Source organism: Spodoptera frugiperda, chromosome 27, assembly GCF_023101765.2.
Source record: "Spodoptera frugiperda isolate SF20-4 chromosome 27, AGI-APGP_CSIRO_Sfru_2.0, whole genome shotgun sequence".
Lineage (NCBI taxonomy): Eukaryota > Metazoa > Arthropoda > Insecta > Lepidoptera > Noctuidae > Spodoptera > Spodoptera frugiperda.
In genome coordinates this window covers 251,711-274,069 of record NC_064238.1, presented here as the reverse complement: position 1 = coordinate 274,069, position 22,359 = coordinate 251,711, and the positions used below count along the sequence as shown (strand labels likewise).

The 22,359-nt window shown below is 36.6% G+C and overlaps 2 protein-coding genes and 1 long non-coding RNA gene across 4 annotated transcripts; 1 reads left to right on the top strand and 2 right to left on the bottom strand.

Moving 5' to 3' along the window:
* Positions 1-103: 103 nt before the first annotated feature.
* Positions 104-1,634, bottom strand: LOC118263376 (uncharacterized). Its single transcript, XR_004782586.2, has 2 exons — positions 714-1,634; positions 104-488 (listed from the first exon to the last, which is right to left on the bottom strand). It is a non-coding gene; the product is annotated as an uncharacterized LOC118263376 (long non-coding RNA).
* A 932-nt stretch (positions 1,635-2,566) lies between these two features.
* LOC118263375 (uncharacterized) lies at positions 2,567-6,345 on the top strand. 2 transcript variants are annotated; one of them, XM_035575312.2, is made up of 6 exons: positions 2,567-2,714; positions 3,196-3,333; positions 3,779-4,278; positions 4,630-4,982; positions 5,554-5,919; positions 6,233-6,345. In XM_035575312.2, the coding sequence occupies exons 4-6, from the start codon at positions 4,973-4,975 to the stop codon at positions 6,271-6,273; spliced, it is 417 nt and encodes a 138-aa protein (XP_035431205.1). In that variant the 5' UTR covers positions 2,567-2,714; positions 3,196-3,333; positions 3,779-4,278; positions 4,630-4,972; the 3' UTR covers positions 6,274-6,345. The 2 variants fall into 2 exon arrangements, with proteins under 2 accessions (XP_035431205.1, XP_035431206.1); XM_035575313.2 differs by lacking the exon at positions 4,630-4,982.
* LOC118263374 (ADP-ribosylation factor-like protein 1) lies at positions 6,337-11,304 on the bottom strand. Its single transcript, XM_035575311.2, has 5 exons — positions 11,093-11,304; positions 10,792-11,008; positions 10,501-10,612; positions 8,563-8,785; positions 6,337-8,228 (listed from the first exon to the last, which is right to left on the bottom strand). The coding sequence occupies exons 1-4, from the start codon at positions 11,094-11,096 to the stop codon at positions 8,576-8,578; spliced, it is 543 nt and encodes a 180-aa protein (XP_035431204.1). The 5' UTR covers positions 11,097-11,304; the 3' UTR covers positions 6,337-8,228; positions 8,563-8,575.
* Between the last annotated feature and the right edge of the window lie 11,055 nt (positions 11,305-22,359).

The window sequence follows — 22,359 nt, the reverse complement described above, 5'->3', positions numbered from 1 at the left end:
GATTTGCCCAATGGACTGATTTAATAAATTCTCCAATGATTTAAAATAAATGGCTTTAGTGCCATATTTATATTTATTCAATATAAAGAAAAAACACCTGAAATTCAGTTATACAGCTATATTCATATCTATTCGTACATAAGAAAGCACAAGCTAAGTAAACGGTAGTTGTGGCTCGGAGCTCAGCACTGAAGCCACAGAAAAATTATATCTATGATTAAAGCAGATATTTTGACTATTATAGAGGAACATCCCTGTTAAACGGATATGCCTAAATAAGTACAAAAATGAATAGAAAATTAGAAAAACATTAAAATAGCTTGCCCGTCGTTATAGCCAGCGACCTCTGGAAGCCTTCCCTTCACTCCTTTATCTGCCAACAACGCTTCTGTATGTTCCTCTTCTCTAATTCTTTCCTGCTTCGCGTTGGTCCCCTAGATAATCGCGGTAGACGGCTCGTAAAAAGAGACCCACCATTCCTGCAATTACTGCAATAAAAAAGTTGCCCTGCACTAGGATTTTCTGTTTGTGTCCACATTATTCCCAGACCCAGTACCACAATTTGCGAATCACATAAATAAATATTACATTCGGGAATTGAGCACCAGTTGCTCAAACAGGGCCAGCCGTGCATTCATACATTGCTTAGATGGCATTAAATCTTCAGGGAAAAAATAATATAGGGGTGAAAAGCTAATCAAAGGACAACTTACCAGCAAAGAAGGGGACATCAGCAGGGCAACTGCCCCTGAAGCTACATGGAGGAGCCGCTGTGGGAGGGGGTGGTGGCGCGGGTGGTGGGGGTGCTGAGGACATCCCAGCACCAGGTGATGGTTGTGCCGCGGGTGGCGCTGAGGCAGGCTTCTTTTTTGGTTCGCTCATTGTATGTGTAGTGTATTACGTTTCGTTGCAAACAACTTGTTTTCGTCACATTTACGACATCGCTACTTTGTAATTTGACGTTCTATCAAGTGTTGTAATGTCAAAACAAGAAGAGGACAACACTAATATAGTGAGATGTATAAAGGTAAGTTTTTAAACAGTTATGATTTTGTTTACGGTAGGTAATCCGTACGGACAAAAAGCCGTCCTGTATAATTTGCGTTTGTTGCGTCCTTACAGACAGACAAACTTTTATTAGAGTAGAAAACCGAGAGATTTGTACATCATTTGGCCATGTGCCTCGGTTGCTTGCTGAGCCCGACAGGGTGCTTTATGTTATTAGGTTAGGTATAATATTTCTATCTATTTTGGGGAATTACAATAAAAAACAGCAATTTGAACATACATCTATATTTATAACTACTCATACATTACATGGTAAAAGTTCATACCTACCTAGGTAAAAGTAAACGGTGCTGTGGCTGAGACCCTAAGTAACAATATCATAAAGTAATACATATATCCAACGCGTGCGATACATAAGCACGTTTCATATAAATAGTATAAAAATAAATATAAACACTGGAATCAAAACAACCTGTCTACATAAAGGATTCAAAAATACTCGTATATGATAACCATCAAACATCATTTTAGTTCACTTTCCATTCCTGTAATTATTATTGTTGACTATATCTAGTTGTCCTGTGGCTGCCGTGTCTCGCTGGTGACACATAATATTTTAATAACATCACCTCCTTTAGGATTAAAAATGTTACACAGTTTTGTATACATCCACTTGGCTGAGTATGAGCACAAAATATTAAAACTATCCCCCAGCTTACTGCAGTTCCTATTTTCAATAACAAGCAAAATGCCTGGCCCATATATTATTCCCATCATCATTTGTAGATACTCTCCTGATATGGCCAACCACAAATGGTCACTTTCTCCTCTGCCAACAACTTCTTTCTTTCTTCGTCTTCTTTAGCATTTTTTTCCTGTTCTGCCTTCATTTTGGAGTTGATTCCCTCAGTGATCCCAGAGTACAGCTTGTAAAAGAGAGTCAACATTCCTGCGCCGAAGGCAGCCCAGCATGTGATGGCAGGGCTATTGGTGGGAGTCGTAGAGGCGGCGGTGGCGGTGGAGATGCTGAAGGTGGTGCTGTTTGTGGTAGAGCAACTGGTGGCGGAGCTACTGGTGATAGAGCCGCTGGTGGTTGCGGGAAGAGTGGTCGTTTTCTTAACCGGCTCATAGCACGAGTAATCTATTACTTTTTGTTTAAAACAACTTGTTTTCATCATGTTTCAGACATTACTGCCAATTCTATTAAAGTCAAAATGTCAAAACGAGAAGAGGACACAAACAAGGTTTTAATGAGTTAGTAATGAAAAAGTTTGCGGAATATCCAGAATTATTTAGTTCGAGAAGAATAATTATATAAATGTGGAGCTAGAAATGTTAAAAGGTTCCCCAACATATGTAAAGCTGCTGATTACAAAAGCTAGAAAACTTAAATACTGTACGGAGTGCCAAAGAGTATCAAAGAATTTTATAAGTATAGGGGAAATTTAGGAAAACGGGGCGCTTTTCAAAGGCAGATTATCATAGACTCAAAGAGGCCAATCAGTATACCATTACCTAGGCAACAGTAGCGTCCTTTTGTCAGTTGAAACGGTTAAAACCAGATAAAACGTAACAAGGCACCTTCTCTTCCTGGGCTTGGGGAACCATGGGACAATTCGGTTGGACAAAATAAATAGGACCACGCTTGTGTCAATATTCCTGGACAAAGAACTTGTAAATATGTTTAAGTAACAGAAAACCAAGAGGTTAGTGTAGATCTCAAATATATACTCTACTGGTATTTTTATGTAAGAACAAAGAAGATTTACAAAGAGGGATAGATTCGATAATCAAACAAGTCTACATAGGTACTGGAGATACATCAGAATTGCCATAATAAGTAAAAAAAGCCACTTTATTTTATGATCACGCGAAGAGTAACGTCATCCCAGCGTCCACAGACCCGCATCGCACGAATCGGGCGGTTAGTTAGTCTTTTATGATATAACTCATACAACAGTAACTCATGCGGACCACTCATCGGCAATACATGCGATGCGTACCGATGACGTTATACGGAATGCCGATGCCAAAAATCCAATGCAAATCCAATCGCTGTCGATACCGTAATCGCAGTCTGAAAAATTAATCCGTCTTGGATTCGTCTGAAGCGTTCGATGCTTCATAAAATCTAATAGACAAAATACATAATGCATATTTTATAAAACTTCTTCCCACAATTTTTAGGATTAGCAAACAAATATTATTCGGACGACAACCATTGCTCAACAATGATTTTTTACTTGCTGCAAGCTATCTCCGTCTATTGCATACTTATGATCACGATATGGACAACAGCCAACGTGCTCGTGGGCAAGGCGATACGTACGTACTTCTCGAACTTACATTTATCAGTAGCTAAAGCATGCTGTTTCAGAAACTTGGATTAGCAAACGAGTAAACGGATCACCTGATGATAAGCAAACGACGGAGAGTGTAGCCCATGCCGTGTGTTTAAGCGTGGCCAAAGGGTTCCGTAACCTCACTCACTCACACTTTGTATCACCTCCGTCCTCTGTGAGGTCGTGGAACACTCCAGTTGAGCCGCCGACACGGTCTTGACTGACTAAAAACCACCCGTTCCAATTCCTTCCCTATTCCAAAGCAAGGCGAACAGAACAGAAGTTACCCACTTACAAATTTATTTATACTATCAGTCAGATTTTTTCAGTGTACGATTTTTTGTCTATAGTAGGTATGTATGCATCGTCAGCGTAGTCCCTATAGTTCCTATAATTCCTTTAGTTTTTCACCCTTTACACTATCCCAGGTTCCTGGCCGGCCATACTTAAGGCTCCTCCTGCTCCAGACTACCTTGTCGCCGTTGATGAAAACCTAGTAGAGTATAACTAGAGGACCATCCCGATTCGGCGAGGGAGAGGCAGAAATAACTGACATTATACATCGATCTGCTACTCAACTACGATCTTCTCGGCCGAATCATGCAAGCACAATCAATTCCATCACCGGGCCATAATGTGTGTCATATTCTTTAACAACCTTCTTACTAGCATCCTCTTTCGTAATATTTCATCATCAAAGACAATTGACCGTCAGAGACAATCTAAATAATATTTTGTCAGTAAAATTATTTGATTTTATGAACTCTAAAATATAAATGATGGCACATATAGCACCGAAGTCTGCTATCACATAGTAAGGAACACTCACAGTCGCAATTGATATGTAACAAGACCGAACCATCAGATTAGATCAAGAGAACAAACCATCATATCAACTAACTCGAAGGTTGCCAGAAGACTATGAGCGGTAAGTGTTGAAGTCAAAACTACACTTAAGAAAATAAAGTTCATAGTTTATTACATCTTGTATAAATTCCTCTACAAAGTTCTTGGTTCGCCGAGTGGTAGGTAAGCTGGCCACGCCGATAGAACACAACTAATAAGTAATTAGCAGAAAGTCTACATTGACATGTATCTACGTAACGATAGCTCATGGGTCCACTACACCGTTATAGGAGACGAGCTCATATAGTTTGAAGAATGTACATTCGCTCTTATAAAATACAGGCACTCAGTACTCCGAGTTGTGTTAATGCTTCGCCTAGAATTTACGATTTTTGAGAAAACGATATGATGCTGATGAAAGTGACAATTTCAGGCAGGCCCCGCGGGCCTTCAGGGTCAACGTCTGGGAGGGGAGAAGACGATGGCATAACCATCCTGCCCATCATTGGCGGGCTAGTGTTAGGGGCCGGCCTTCTAGCATTCGCCTATTATCATTTATCGCAAAAACCTGAATGCAAAAAGAAGATAGAGAAAGCGAAGAGAATTATTAGCCCAAAAATTCTTCCGAGTAGACGAAAGTGGCCGATAGAGGAGGATGAATGTGAAGCAGAAATTAAACAACGCCGAAAAGAGAAGGAGGAATTGAACAGACTGGAACTGGAGAGAGCCGAGGCAGAGTTGGAACAAGCGAGGCTGAACCAAAATGCAAAGCCTAGATGCCCTTGTGTTAGTAGGCAACATTTTGTCCAAATTCAAATCACGCATTTAATACCCACCCTGACGGAAACGTGTCGCGGGGTACCGGTTTAGCAATACTTGTAGTGGACCCATAGCTACGACACATTAGTCTCTCATAGTCGATATATAAAAATGGTAGAAAAACTGGAGAAATGAGTTTGATAGAAACCAAGGTATAGTAGGTATAAGGTAGATCAAGGAAGTTACCATCAAGGCGTGGTCACATGTAACAAATGTACCGCTTGCAACTACACGCAATCGATGCAGGAGCTTCGTATGACCGTATGAACATGATATGCACACGTGCAGTAGATCGCGAGCGGTCTATTCGCCAGATGAGCCGTCAAGGATAGGTGACTAGGAAAGTTTCATTAAAAACACACAAATCATGAACTAATTATTATGGTTTTTGACTTAGCCACGTAATTATTTGACGAGGAACTCGACTAGTCTCGAGTCACTACATAACAATTACTTAGATACCGGATTGTCAACGTTTCCTGAAGAATAGTTCGTTGACCGCCACAGTATTCTACCGACTGATTATTTTATGTTATAGACAACCCAGACATAAAGAAGTATCTGCCGCTCATTGCCGGGGTGACAGTGGGCCTGGGCGTGCTGTCACTACTCTCCATAGGATGCAAATCCTCCCCCCCGTCTACCATCACTGCACTACCAATGTCTAGTAGACCAATCCCTTATGGTGAAGAGTATAGTACTCATACAGCTGTAACCATTGAAGATTCAGAAATAGAGGATTGCGAGGAATGCCTCAAAATTGACCCTCGGAAGAGACGATGGCCCACCCTCGAGGAAGAACAAGAAGAGTACAAGAGAATTAGAGAAAGAGATGAACAAAAACGAAAGGTTGAACTATTAGTACAAGAGTGCATTGATAAATATCAAAAGTCTCTCGATTGTGGTAATTTCTATTTCTTTTTTTAATTCTGTATAGCTATTTCAAAATAATCTCTCATTTAGAAATATTTTTTTGCTGCTACTAGGTACTTTCCAATTAGCTTTGTTATAATTTCGATCGGGTTTTAAAAATATGTAGGTTAAATATCTACCACTAGTTATAACGAAATTACATGTTAATGAGAATTTCGTAAGAAATCAATCCCGCAGTAGGTATTAGTTTTTCTCCGTGAACCATGTCATTAGGTACCTACATGTTTTCTAGTTCATGTTTACCTCCACTTGAATAATCTCACACTTCATTATTGTTGTTACAGATAAGACAGAATATGATGAAAATGCCAGTGGTCCTTTGTAAAGAGTGAAATTATTTGATATAGTTATACGTCGATTTTTTTAATGAATAAATGAAACAAAAACGAATAATACATGATATTGTATTTGGAACAATCTTCTCTCTTACCGCATAATAATATAAATTATAGCTTGGTGAACGTCACTGATACAAAATATATAATAATTAATAGTAATCATTAATTAATAATAACTTATGTATAGGTACACCCGCCGCCGTACGCGATCCCGTTACTAAACAATTTGTTTTTACATAGAATCCGCCGTCGCCTTAGAAAAGCAACTTGCTTTAAGGGCTTGGACACTTAGACAGAAAAACAACTCAAACATACAATTATTACAGAAATATTACCCATCAAAGACAAACACATGTGCTATTGTTTTCAAACATCTGAACATTTGCATATCAGCCAATGTTTGAACGTTAAGCTGCTTGCTAATAGGACTTAAAGCGACACTAGCGCCAACTGGTAAAAACAAAATCAAAAACCTTCATGTAAAAGAATATAAATCATGCTTTGAACTTGCTATTCTTCTTTAAAAGTGTCCCTAAGTACACTTTGGCTTATTACAGATACTTTCAGTGTTTAAATAAGTTTCGCTGTGGTTGCGCTGTGAACACGGGCCTGGAATCTTTCTCTAGACTAATGCATTTGTGGTGAGCACTAAAGTATAAGTAGCATCTCAAACCCTTCCTTTTTGTAGGATTCAAACAAGAACATTTTAACCTTTTGACCGCCACGTCAAAGAGCAAAGACATGCCCTAAGTGCCAAACTAAAAATTCATTCATAAATAGTTTTTTTAGGATTTGCATAAGTTTCAATCATCTTACGTAAATGTAGAAGAAATATAAAGAAATAAAGAATATAAATTAATACAAATAAAAATTAGAAAAGAAATAAGAAAGTTAAAACTTATGTTCGTTTAAAATTTTGTCATTTAGCGTGACAGTAGCGTGCTGAGCCCTTTGTGACTTCTCATTCATACATAAGACTGGCGGTCAAAAGGTTGAACTAATGTGGCACCATGTTATCAATATTGTTATTTTGCAACGTGTGACTGGCATGACAATTCATTTATATAAATAACTAACTAACACATGTATATAGTATTAAGTAATTACAAGCCACATAGAATAACGTTGACATAGTCATTTTAGTATGCATGCTATCCCAACTAACTAATATTATAAATGCGAAAGTAAGTTTTTTTGTTACCTCTTTAAGCTTTATGTACTCAATCAATCCTGCATTGGGATATGGGATAATCAATTGGGAGTATGTACCAATTATATCAAAATACATACATCCCAATTATAGAAAGGACATAGGTTAATAGTCGCGGGCAAAGCCTCGGGTATAAATTAGTTAGATATGTCTATATTAGAGCGTTCGACTATGGACGCTTGCTTGGACAATGCTACGATTTCATAGTATGGGCCATAGTGTGTATCGAGACCCAACTGTATCTTTGCTTGCTATGTTTTGTTGCGTCACTTGCATAGATTGCATTGGGTGCATGAACATAAGTGTGGATACCATTTAATATGTGTCACTGGGCGACCGCCTTCAAGATGATACAGTGTGTAATACTTTTTGAGTTCATATCAAGTTTTATTTCTAAGATGTTACATGTTTGTTTGTCAGTTACAGTAATATCACACTTAAGCCGTGAATTGTATCTTGTAGAGCTAATAAATTGAAGTACATTGATGTTTTAAAATTAAACTCTTATTTGACCAATTTAAATAATACTAAATAATAGAGTACATCACCAATAATGTTGGTTTATTTGCCAGAAAGCTTGATAATGTTCCGTCCGACTAGCCAATGTGAATGTGTACCGGCGACGACGTAGAATGCTAAAACTAATGGCGTTACATGTGACTATGGTATGTCTGTCCATCGCGCACGCACACATCAAGCCTTCTTGTATCACGTGGCCTCTTCAGTTATACGCTGGAAAATAGAGAGAATAAAATTACTCAACTGGTTTGATTGTTACAACAACTTTTGAAAGCTGCAATCTAGAGCCCATGAAGAGATTCCGCTAGTTACTCTAGCACGTCAGGCTAATAATTATAAGAAATATCTTGTACAATTATGAATAAACATCGTATTCCCAATCGTCATAATCGGAGTAGTTAAAATATTTAAAAATCTCTCTAAAGCCACTTGGTTTAGCCAGATTAAGGGAGAACAGGATGATTACATGCTAAAGTATGTGCCTTAAAAGTGATTTTTAAGAGTGGGCGGGTCTCATTATTACTTACTAATGATATAGGTTACTCACCATCCTATAGGTGTTATTTCCGAGCCTGCAGTGCATTGGAGAGCCAGTCCATCGCCTGGTCGAGTCCCTCCCCGCGCACGGCAGAAGTCTTGAAGATCTGGAAGGTGCGGTCACGTAGCGCGTCGAGGCCCAGTGCCTGGTGCACCTCGGCCACAGTCAGGCAGCCTGCCATGTCCTGCTTGTTCGCCAGGACCACTAGTATTGCATTGGCTAGTTCCTCTTCCTGGAATAGTCAAAGAATTTTCAGTTAGCTGTTGATATTGATACTTGTTTCTGATGTTATGTCATAGTGGGACAAGATACACTCGAGCTCTGATAATATTTTGAGGAGACATGATGGTAATTAGGTATAATCCCCATATTAAATCATCCAAATCTGCATAAAATGTGATCTCTCGCACTTGTTAACATTAACATGCCTTTTTAAACTAAACCACCAAAAGGACATTAGATAAAACCTTTAAGTTCCAAAAAAATTAATGATGGCAGATTTGTCTTATGAGATTGCAATCAACATTTCTGATAAGACATTTTTCCTAAATGGAGTACCAAACAGGATTTGACACGTTTTTTGGCAATAGTATAATAGTTACCTATTAGGTACATGTACTAAAATAACTTCAAGGAAAAACTAGACCTAACTTATGTAACCACTTCCTACATACCATAGAAATATAGGAAACAAGATAACCTACATTTATTTAATTTATTTTTACTTTTACAAGACATTATCAGGTCTAGATCTATTTGTTTATCTTGCTTTAAATCACTGACACATACAACATATTATCACATAATCTATAATTGTTTTAAAAATGTACAAGTTTATGTTGTTAGAAGGCATAATATAATATCATGGCCTTTTATACTACAGGAGAAAACAGGAGTACCAGTTACTGCCAGTATTTAAGACACTATGGCAAATACATAGTGGCCAACATAGATCTGCAGTCCAGTACATAAAGATTTAATGAATTACTCATCTAAAATAGAAATGAATCATAATGTGTTGCTAAGAGTAAATCTAAAGAACAGCTAAACCAATTTCACTAATACTTTTTTGTTGGTTTTGTTATTGTTAGAAAAAGGTTCTTATGTAAGAAAAAATTAACAAATATTGGTTAAAATACTTCTGGTAATCAGCTACATCATTACTACCAACTATTATAATTATATTGGACATGTATGCAATCAGTATCTTCAATGATTTGTTGATAGATTACGGATATTTATTTTTAAACTGATATTTACTTTTATATGTCAAATATTTTAAAAAGAAGTTAGATGGGGCTGGTTTGTCAGTTAACTAACTTCCTACACACTACTTCAGAAGAAACAATTAAATATTCTCTTCTCCGTGCGAGAAGAGACTGGTCAGCAGTGGCCACTACTAGGCTGTTGATGTGACGTGATGTGTATAATTTTCATACTTAGTCAACATTGCTACTAAATCTGAATTAATTAGTAGTAATCAAATTCAAGGTTGCACAGAACTAGTACATATTTAATTAGAAAATAGTGACATTTATTACATTCTGCTTATTAATTTGTTTTCATAATTTTTTATGGCCATTTTGCATTGTGTTGCCAATTGATCTAGCCATTCATAGCATTTATACTTTTTTTATATGTTATAGTTACACACACACACAAAATATATAACATCAAAACACCTTAAGTATTTATTGTGATAAGTTAGCGTGTTTCATTAAACAGTTTTTTTTATAATTTAGTTAAAATAACAGCACACAGGTTTGTTATTTTATGAACAACATAATAGTAACACCTCATATTTTGTGCAAAATGTTCAATGAGGTTTCAAAGTCATTCATTTCAATTGTTTGTTTAACAGACAATACAGACATATTGCCGACTGACAATGTACTGAAGAAGCTGTTGATTAATATTAGAAATATAATACACACAAGTTGCACTTACCCTCAACATGTGTACCAATTCATCTTTAGATATTCCTATTCGATCTCTATCTGCAGAATCTACTACATATATTATTGCATCCGTGTTCCCATAATAACATCGCCAGTAGGGCCTGGAAATAACAACAATAACATTTTAATATGTTACACAGCATTAACAAACACTATGTACTCTCTGATGGTATTGTCCACAGAAGGCTGGCAACTACAATACAGTTCCAATAAGAATGACACAAGAACAATACCATAGCTAAACAGTACCTAACCTCTTTAGTTCACAATGTTTCCTCACCTGATACTGGTCTGTCCACCAAGATCCCACACTTGAAACTTTAAGTTCTTATATGTGACTTGTTCTACGTTAAATCCAATGGTTGGTATGGTCGTCACCACCTCCCCGACTTGCAGTTTGTACAATATCGTCGTCTTCCCGGCACCGTCCAAGCCGAGGATCAAAATCCTCATTTCTCGCGCCCCTAACAACCCTCTGAAGTAACTGAATAGACCACCTGCAACGTACCAACACAGTTATTGCACTATCTAGGCGTAAAACACTATTAAAATACATTTTTATGACAATTTACATCACTTACCCATTTTCTGATAAGCTTAGCCTATTTTAATGCATTAGTTGTTACGTCTAAGGAATTATTTTGAGTTGTGTGTGCACATCAAATGTTCCCAATGTTTTTATTTTTATTATCTTCACTTTCAAATTATTTATTCAACCAGTTTTAGCGATAAATAATGAACATTTTATCATAAAACCCAGCAAATCGTTTGACGTGTAAGCAAGCACTCAATGTCAGTTGCCAGTATAAAAAAGAAATTTTGACATTTCAATGATAGATATTTTTCACTTTTCTAATAAAATAGTTTTCATTTAGATATCTATATAACATGTTTATAAACATTATAAATGACGAAAAATATAAAAGAATATTAAATGGGTGGTTCCACCTTGTTCCACAATTCAAGCAAGTCATCTTATAAAATAGTAATAGCAAAATGTTGCTGTTTAGTAATATTGGTTCATAATGCAGAGGCGCTTATGCACAAAGTTATTATTCCGGATTTGGGTGACATTGTGTAATTATCTAAGTATGTAAAAGTCATTTCTAAGTTTTGTAAATGGACATAGAAAATTCCCGCGTGGGGATGTTTTACCTACGTTTTTTTCCATGGTTTCATTAGTTCCAACATCAGCTGTGTACCTACTTACTGAGTAGTCAAAACAAGCAATTATTACTAGGTATCCCTAATCAGTTTTAAGTTACTTCTAATGTAATTCGTTAAAAAAGGCAAATAAATATTCTAGTGATTATAATTTTCATTGTAAATACAAAAGTTACATAAACTATTGTTTGTACTCTTGTGGACTTTCCATTCTTAGATATTAATCTTATTAAAACATTAGTAGTTATCAAAAATTAAATATTCATACAACCAGGACGTAAAACCAACACAAAAAAGCGAATAAAATTAAGCACTTAGCCACCATAATTAGACATTTTATGATTTATTTGAAAAAAAGTTGCATACTTTAAACTGGCCTTGTGCTGATGTTATCTGAGTCATAGATAAAATTATATTAATAAGTAGGTAGGTATACATGGGGGTTTTCCGAGACGTTATAACTTTTGTAACTACGTCAACAAGGATTAGGTATATGAATGACATGATAATGATAACTATAATAATTTACTAAAGTTACCTATTTATCATGTTTATAGGTACCTTCAGTGAAGTTTTACTCTTTACTGTTCGTGGTCTAAAAACCTGACGATAAGTTGGTGCCCAATTTAAGTCTTTTAACAATTTACCATCATTAGAACCAACTTGTTACTAAGACAAGACGGTACTAAAGGCGTTCTTTAAATAACAGATGGCGCTAGTAGTCTGTTTAGCAATAAAATAAAACGTTAACTTTGAAGGCAATTAAATCACTTAGCACTTGTGTACTGGTAATATGAAACACAATAGAAAACATAAGTGTTTCGCGAAAATCTGTGTTCTGCGTTAAAATGGTGTAATTAATTACAATTTTGTAGTTTAAAACACCGATTGCCGAGCAAACAGCCGAGCAGTGTTATTGGACTTCTTTCAGTTTTTCGGTGGAAGGTAGGTACCTAATAGGATCATTAATTCTTGGTAAACCATATGATAACTGGTGAAATCTGGCGATATGTGCATCTCAGCCTATGCCATTGAGTATAAAAGGCTTGACATAAAAAAAATGCGAATTTAGTAAGTCGTATTCATCATATCCACTTTATCCACATCATATACACATTAATACTTTACTACTGGTTCTAAATTAATGTCAAACGAGTAGTAGTAGGTGGTGCACGAGTAGTAGTGCACCACCTAAAACGGTCAGCTTTATTATTATAATCTCTGCGACATAGTGGTGTAGCACTATTCCACCTATAGATAGTGCGGTGACGTCGCAAGCTGACGTAGCGCTACGTCACGCGGCGACCCCGCCTCCACGCAGCGCACGCGCACGACACATCGGGAACATCAGCCATTCATATATTAAACACACATGATTGATCTCTTGCCTTGTATGCTCTGCATGACAACCTCTTGGAACTTGGGTTGAGCAAAGTTTTTTAAAGAATCTTGTTGTTGCCTTTTTTGATATGGTTTTCTGGGTAATCTTGAGGAAAATACATATTCCAGTTCTGGGAATAAATTTCAGTTTGGAGCAAACTTAAGTATAAGGATTTTTTTTCACAAAAGACTCACTTGTTTCACAGAATTTATTCGTTTAGAAAAAATAAGCTGAAAGTTCTCTTTAACCGCTCAAATGGGGTGTGTGTATTTAGTATTGAAATTCATCTGTAGCAATATAATAAAATCATTAATTTATTACACCGATAAAGTTATAAAACTTGGTAAAATATGTGCAATGTCAACAAGTCAACACATTAGGTGCGCGTTGTTTACAAATCGGTGAACTACGTCAGTAGACCACAAAATAAACGACATGTGGTCTGTATCACCAGCCCACGGGCCACGGGTTACATAGCTACTGGGAATAAACCATACCATTCATGACCAGAGCCAGTGGGCAGGGAGATGTGGGTAAAATTATGATACTCATGAGAATATTTAGCTCAGGTTTCACTTTGATGACTTTTAATTAAACTTTATTAAAGATCTGAATGAAATGCTTAAATTACATTAAAACAGTTTTATTCCCTAAACAAAATACTAGATTGGTACATCCTATCTAGTATTTTTTGTATTCAATAGGAAGCAAACGATCAGACGGACACCTCACACACCACCACCACGGCATGCGATCAGCGCCGCCCATGGACACCCGCAACACCTATCAAATAAATAGAAGAGACCTAATCTATAAACGTTCCGTCAAAAGAATGACGACAAAGAGTAAATTAGATCAACATTGGATACAAATCGAGACCATTTTCTATTACAGATCTCTCCTAGATACTTTACTTGACCCGGAGATCAAATCATGCCCATTTGGTACCGCACGCACGCACAAACAAAGCAGTTAAAATTGTAACCTTATTAATTTACAATAAGCTCCGTACGCAGCGACCCCAGATCAACGCACACACCGTGTTTCAGTTCAATAAACCTTGTAAATCTGACTTTAAAGGTTCACGCGACGTTTATGGGCATTTTATGATGACGCCGACTTCCGACACAAGAAAACAAAGAGATTCAAAATGGATCACAGAATTATGTAGCAATGATACAAACAACATCTTGTAGATGTCCACGTAAATAGAGCTGTGCCATGCCCTAGCTATGCCCGGAATTGTCTATTTACTGGTTGTTGGTAGGATTGCTATCGTGGATAGTCCTATTTATTCCCGCGACAGAAATAGGCTTTTAAAGACATTTAATTTTTGAAAGACGGTTCTATAGTTACATGGTCCAAGATAGGTACAGCACGAGATTCTACTAGGCATTTAAAATCTTTATGGTAAGTTTGCTTACTTGCCTCTGATGCAAGGTGATACGGTGACCTTTTACTATCAATCGGACCGTGAGCTTAACTTAGCGTCGCTACTGATTGTATAACGAAAATAAACATGTATAGAGGAAAGTTTCCGCAGTACGTATTTTTTATCTTATTACATGAGTAATACTGATTACTACGATCTCATCTGACGTTCAATATAACCGTCAAATATCTGGACCAGTCATAAGCATAACATTTACTTTGTTTTTAACTAACAGCGGTGATTCAGCGCGCTAATTTCGTAAAATTCCAGTTATTAATAACGCGAATATTTTGGATCGAAGAGTAGACTGATGATGATGAGCGATCTAAATATTGTGCATTAGTTGTGCCAACGACTTCGACTAAAATATACGTAAGTTCAGTTTATAATAGGTGCTATTATAAACTGAACTTACTTAATTTTTTATTTCTTTTTGCTGCGCTGCGGACTTCCAAGCGATTTACCGTAGAACCGGTTCAAAAAGCAGGTATAGGAACGAGGTGGTTTTTAGTCAATAAGAGACTGACTTTCCTTCTCCCATCACCCAAGACGGAAGAAGTTATTGGATAATTTTACCCCCAAAAAAAATATTTTGTTTTGCTGTTAAGTTTTCTTAGTATGGTTGACAAGCTGTACAAATGTAAAAGCAGTCTTTCACTCCTAGTAAAAATAATTATACTTACCTAACTTACAAATAAGTTTATATAAGTAGGATTTACATTAATTTTCTTAAGAGTGGTTTTCTCTACCTCGAGGCTGCCTCGTTTGTATTGCAATACATATTATGCGCAGATTTCGCTCTTGATTAGGGACAATCTCTTAATTATTCGTATCTATCTGTTATTTTGTCCATAAGTAGTGAGTACGTGTACAGACACCCTGTTGATATTATTATCTCGTCTATTATATTTAGCTCGTCCATTATTGCCCGGTATTTATAACACGGGTGATTCAGTCCACAAAGATTACGGCGTAGGCTTCGGATATATAAACACTGCACGTGAGAAACGAGACGCTATTCTTCCTAAACTGGCCACAATAGGCCATTTTATAATAAAATATTATGTTACAACTTAAACAACAGTCATGACATTCAAACATTATTTTACTTTATTAATTAATTGTTGACTGACGATTGGTGCAGTTAGTGATTGTATGATAACAGTTTCCAATTACGAATTTCTACATGAAATAATTATGTTTGTAAGGTTTGGGACCTTACACCTTGATTGAATGCTGATTGATACACGTATAATCGTATGATAGATGACGCTGTATGAATGTTATTCGTGTACCAAAGTCACCGGGCCAGCGCAGGTAAAATGCGGACTTCTTGATACCTACATTAAATTGACATCTATAGATCTAAAACTGTGCTGTGTTTGCACTGTACAAATTTATCTATATTGATGTTAAGGGTCTGGCCGTCTGGTGCGCAGTGTTAGTGTAATTATGCAATGAATGCTTATAAAGTCGAATTCTATAGCCATATTGGTAAAGTAAAAAGAGCCTTTTACCGAAGAAGAAGGGACACCACGAGCCACGGCACTGGTTTGCTACTTAGGCATGCTACTTTTCGTTGATATAAGCACGATAAGGTCCAGATATGGAGACGTGAAAGCTAAAAATCTCTTAAAAGTAGCTCGCCATCTTCAAGCAACCTCTTAATACCTTAATTCTTTGAGCTCCAACAACGCAGATACGAGAGTGAGGCCACCAGTTTTTGTTCCAGCGAGACGGATGCAGATGCGGACTTCAGGTAATTAACGCAAGCCCGGCCAGCGGCGAGCAGCGAGAGCACGACGAATCGACGCCATTCTGTTATCTTCGACAGATCTAACACGGATTAGTAATCAATGGAGAGTCAACGTGCCAGTAGTGCAGAGAGTTCTATGATAAATATTTTCGCAATCATTTACAATAGCACGCACGGTCCTACGGTACTGGAAATTATGAAGCACAGAGAGGACTGAAATTATATCAACCGAATAAAAGGGCACATTGTTTGATTCTACATGGAAGCTATAGGTAAGGTTAACGAGCTCACGATAGCTAAGAAAATCAGGAGTTACTTATGTCATAGAAAAAGTTGTCTACTTTTAAACACTCCATTTGTCTACTACTCCATGTTAGCAAGTCATTTGGGGCTTTCCGCGGACATTGTGTTTCTACTGACGCAGTTAAATAAATGTTACAGTTATCTATGCTAATCGATTCCCGTGTAGGTACCTAATTCCATTAATTGTGAATTTACTCGACACGGGTTTACTATTGCGGTTTTGCCAAAAAGTGACGCAAAAAGCACGTAAATAGATATCCTGAAACTCACGCACGACCAATAATGAGTATCTTGTATTGTACTTAAATGGTCTACTAGAGATTGCTCTGAATTGAAGCTCTTTTCTTAATTAAACTTAATTTTCCCTAAGTAATAATGGTTAGATACAATTCATGTAGGTACACCATACTTAATATCGACGCGACAAGCACATAAGCCTTTAGCTTTCATCCATTAAAAGCGATAAGAGCAAAAACCATTTACATAATTAACTAAAAATACTGTTCACTGAAGTGAATGAATGGAGAAAAACTCTACTAGTTTCGAGTCACAGAGGGACTCTCCATTATTAGCAATGTGCGCAAACGCGGCGACGTCGCGCCGCCTACCTCTGTTACTCGAAACTAGTAGAATTTTTCTCAGCATATTTTTTGATTTTGGTTAATTCAATGATATTCAAAGATACTCTCAACAACATCGTTACGTAGTTAGTTAACATGTAATATATTTTACTGAGAACAATGTCTGATGAGGTTATTTAAGAAAACACTTTACGTTAAGAGTTGTAACAAAGAAATTCCATCTCCAGTCTATAAACATTGGGTATTCTAGATGTGAACGTTTACGATTCTGTTACGTATGGTCATAGTGGCCATAGGTAGCTGTAATTCATTCATTCATGTATTTATTGACAAGATAACTGGTTATCTATTAGTGTTAGTATCAATAATAACTTAGAAACTGTATTAGGTAGCAGAATATTGGTTAGTATAGTAATTGTAGATATTGGTTATGAGGTTACTGGAGGCCTAATTACCCTTCCCAATCTCCGACACCCCAACCACCCTTAAATTCTTAACCCCCAAAAGGCCGGCAACGCACTTGTATCGCTTCTGGTGTTTCGGGTGTCCATGGGCGGCGGCGATTGCTTACCATCAGGTGATCCGTCTGCTCGTTTACCTTAAAAAAATAACAAAATGAAACTTATAAAAACTATGTCAGTACCATTCAATACCATCGATTTCATCGACATTATTTTATAATTCCGATTACGTTAAATGTCATTGGTTACCTAGTTATAGTCATTGTATGTTCCAATTTGTTTAATTTGTCCATGTAACGTAACCGACAAGGTCGCACATGACGCGACACACGAGTGGTGACGCTCATCCCCCATTTAAATGGTAAGGCGTGATTGTATTCATAGGAAAGTAGTTTGTGTAACAATGGCACCTATTATCAAATACATACGTCAGAATTTAAGTTTAAAATGGCATATCACCTATAGCCGTTGGCAATGAAGTTTGGCCGTCTAATTAGACAAATATTATATGCGCTAAAGTAGTAGTAGTATTTTTTCAGAGATCTGTTTGGTTAATTTTGGTACTGTGACTGGATACAAAGTTTGGAGTTACATTACAAGAACTGTCACATCACACATCAATAGCCTATTAGTGGCCAAAGTTGATTTAAACCTCTTCTCATCGGAGAAGGTTTGAGCATTAATCACCACGCTTGCTCAATGTGGGTTGGCGATTTCAAACTTATAATAATTAGAAATTATAAGCCCAAATTTCCTCACGATGTTTTTCTTCACCGTTAGTCAGCGGTATCTAAATAATCTTAGAAAGTACAATATAACTCGGAAAAAGTCACATTGGTACTCGCCGTTGGTAGGTTTCGAACCCGCACACTCATGCATGGGAAGCAGGCTTGAATGCGGGCGGGTCTTATTAAACCTTACAAAAACTGTATGACGAGGGATTTGTAAAAATACGAATATAGATATTCAGATAGGTATAACAAGTACTAGACATATTTCACGGAAAATCAGACGTCACTTAGTAAATTAACACGTAAACCACCAAATTCAAATATGTATAACCAGCTTACATAAATAAACCCTAGACTAATATATTATCATAAATTTCCCAAACACAAGGAAAACGGATTTATGGCCTGTCACTTGCGTCATCCATCATCCACAAAGTACCAGGTACTTTCCTAGCCTTGTGGTACCGAAACCAATTCTTCGAAAGTAGAACTTGACGTCTACTAGTGACGTGCAATGCATGCAATTCTAAGTAATCACAGTACCAGTTTATTATGGTCTGAATTTGTATGATCTTGCCACACACTCGACGGTCAGTTTATACTAGTTTAATCTGTGAAATCTTATTCTCTTTACGTCTCTCATTTTTTTATGGAATAAGCCAGTGCCCGTGTACTGGCTCCGTATACGGATCTGGTAATTAATGGTTATCAATCGCCGTCACCCATGGACACCCGAAATACCATTAGCGTTACAAGTACGTTGCCTTCCTTTTGGGTGTTAGAAATTTAAGGGTTGTTGGGAAATCGGGGATTGGGAAGAGGAGTAATTGGGCCTCCGGTAACCTCACTCACAAACACAACGTAAGCGTTATTTCACGTCGGTTTTCTGTGGGGCTGCCGGCCGTAATACCTGTGGTAATACTCCGATCGAGCCGGCCCATTCGTACCGAAGCATGGCTCTCCCACAGTCTATACTAGTTATACATAGCTTGATATATTATGTACCGTACCCGAGTGTACCACAGAGTCTATGAAACCTTATTCTCCTAACGTTTCTCACTGTCTAATAACTGGGTATTTCCCAAAATATCCGGGTGTGGTCGCCAGAGCATGGCCGGCTAATCATTTTGCAGCTCATTAACTGCTGTGTAATTATAAACTTTATAAGTACCGTGAATTAATTATAATTATTTTATTGCATGTGTCTGTGTTGTGTGCGTAAGTGTGCGTTTGTTTATATGTAATACAATTACTTCTTTAGAAAGATACTATTGTTGGTTTGTTCCGTAACTGTGTAACTGGTTCGTGTTAGTTAAAGTTCAAAGTAAAGAGAGGTACCTAAGCTACCTAGCTACCTAGTTACCTATAGTTAAAGTGATCATAAATAATAAAGATATAAATAAAGAATTTATTTTTGCAAATAGGTTACAATGTTACTCTTTTACACGTCAATCTCTTAAATATCTAGTTGAGACCGGCATTTCCTATCGGATTACCCTGAGAAGAAATGCCGAAACTAACTCAGAGGTCTCTTTCTCTCTTTATGAATACAATTGAGTGTGGGGCAGCATTTTTTTAAAAAAAAACGTTGCCCCACACTAGGATTTTCTCCTGTGTCGTGGGTGCGTTTACAAACATACAAGTTCACATACACATGACACCCAGACCCGAAACAACAATTTGTGGGTCACACAAAGAGTTGCTCCGTGCGGGAATCGAACCCGCTACCCGTTGCGCGGCAGCCAGTTGCCCAGCCACCGCACCAACCGTGCAGTCAAATAAAACTTAATTTAAAATAAAACTATCATTAAAAATAACGAATATATGATCGTTGTCTAACCTGTGAATCAGATTAATTATAAACAACTAAATTAGTATTTGTTTATAGACTTGCCTATTTTTAAAATATTGCTTATGTAACGTGAACAAATATTGCCCAATTTTCCGCAATTTCTCCAGGTTTCAGACTACGTCTGGTTAGTCCAAACCCATCAATTAGATTTCCCTAATTATAAAGATAACTTGACATATATCTTCGGGAAAACAGTAAAAACTAATTATTACACGATAAGATAACAAATTTACTATAAAACAAAAGATTATCGTATTACATGGAATTCCAGAAAAACCAGAGATAGTCATTAATCGCATTTCGATCATTATACCTATCTTTATAAAATCAATGCAGGCGTGATTTATAAAATAATAAATTATCATTAAGTATATATAATTAATTACATATTTACTTAATTGATTAAAGCCGTGATGTTCCAAACAAATCTGCTACCCATATGCATGAATTTTCAGATGACATTCAGACTCTCTAAGTTAGGAAAACGGCGTTGAAAACACACAATTTCAATGCATTCCGCTGAGAATAACTAATACCGAAGCTTCAAAGACTGTTGAAAACAAATACAGGCACTTCTACAAAACACGACAGTTAAGAACTCAAAAATACGACTGGTATCATCATGTAAGATACCAGTCGAGCTAGACTAAAGTCGCCACCTGATTTTAAAAGAAGGATCTATAGATTGAATGAATAGAATTGCACTCTGTGTGGATGCCTCTATAACTTATTTGAAGAAAACTATGCACGAAGATTATTATAACGACGTCAGCTAATTGGAGACCGCAGCTGTTGTGTAGATTACCTAAAAGCCGACTAAGGGACTACGCATTAGACTGAGATCTGGCAGAAGCGCTCTCTAATAAGCGTACAACGTTCAGATTTAAACTATGATCATAAATCCGTTTGCCAAGCTTGGGGATTACACTGGTGACAAACATTCTCTTGAATTCACCACAAACTTTCACGGGTTGTTGATGTTAAAACGATAGCATATTAATCCTAAGCCTCGGAGTTTTTAAATCAGGAAGAGTGAACCCAGGCAGGGAAAAGAGACGTTTTCTGCATGCCTTTTCTTCTGCCCCTCATCCATAGAGGCTAAATAGCTATACATCATAAATTACCATCCACGGTGAACTATCATAAACTAACGGGTAAGTAGTCAAGCGTCATACGTAACACGCGAATAATCTCCATTATGCAATGTAGTGGGCAAATCTATAATGACACAACATTACCGACTGACTCACGGCCTAACAATCCGTTTGGAGCATTAACCTGTTAACTTTTTAATATTCAATAGACAAGGTAACTAGATGACTGTAGTCTATGAACAAATGTGATGAAACTATTTTAGAATTGTTAGGCTATGGTTACTGGATCCACGGTCATGTAATAGATGTTATTTGACCTTGACCTTTACAAATATGTAACCATTAATATGGTATTATTGAAACTATTGTGTCTAAGTATGTAAGCTATTATTGAAATGTATAATTTTATTGTGTCACAGTTAACGTTTTTGATCATTCCTTGATATAAGTATAGGTATTTATTTGGGTGCTTGACCTCTAGAATTTCAATTTACTTACATCATATTTTGAAATATATTATGATGATACAGGAAAACAGTGATAGTATAGTGAAATTAGGAGATTTTCAAGTCGACTGACATTATTTTTTTGTTATAATGAATTGCATTCAAATATTTAAATGAAACGTTTAATATGTTCAGCAATACATTGTGGAATTTAATTATTGTTTCATGTACTCGTAGGTAGATAAAATACCTAACCGCTTATGTATTATCAATAGATTACCTGGCAATAATACTGAAATCCAAGAAATTAAATGTTGTGAAAAGACATTGAAATTAATATCTTAATACGGATGCCTTTGTGTAATTAGCCAAAACAAAATGTTTAATATTTTCAGTTGAAGATAATTTTAAGATGATTATAATTAAGTATCTACATATCTAGTTATTTTTTTGTATGGGGAAGTCCCACTGTAAACGAACACAGAAAGTAAACGTTTTTTGTACATAGAGTTTATATAAAATAAGAATTATTATCTTCTGCCATTTGTAATTTACATAATCATTCCGTATGTTACTTAATTCGTATACAAAATAAATAGTAAAACAAGTTTAATTTAATTCAACGAATTATATTCATGTACACTTTA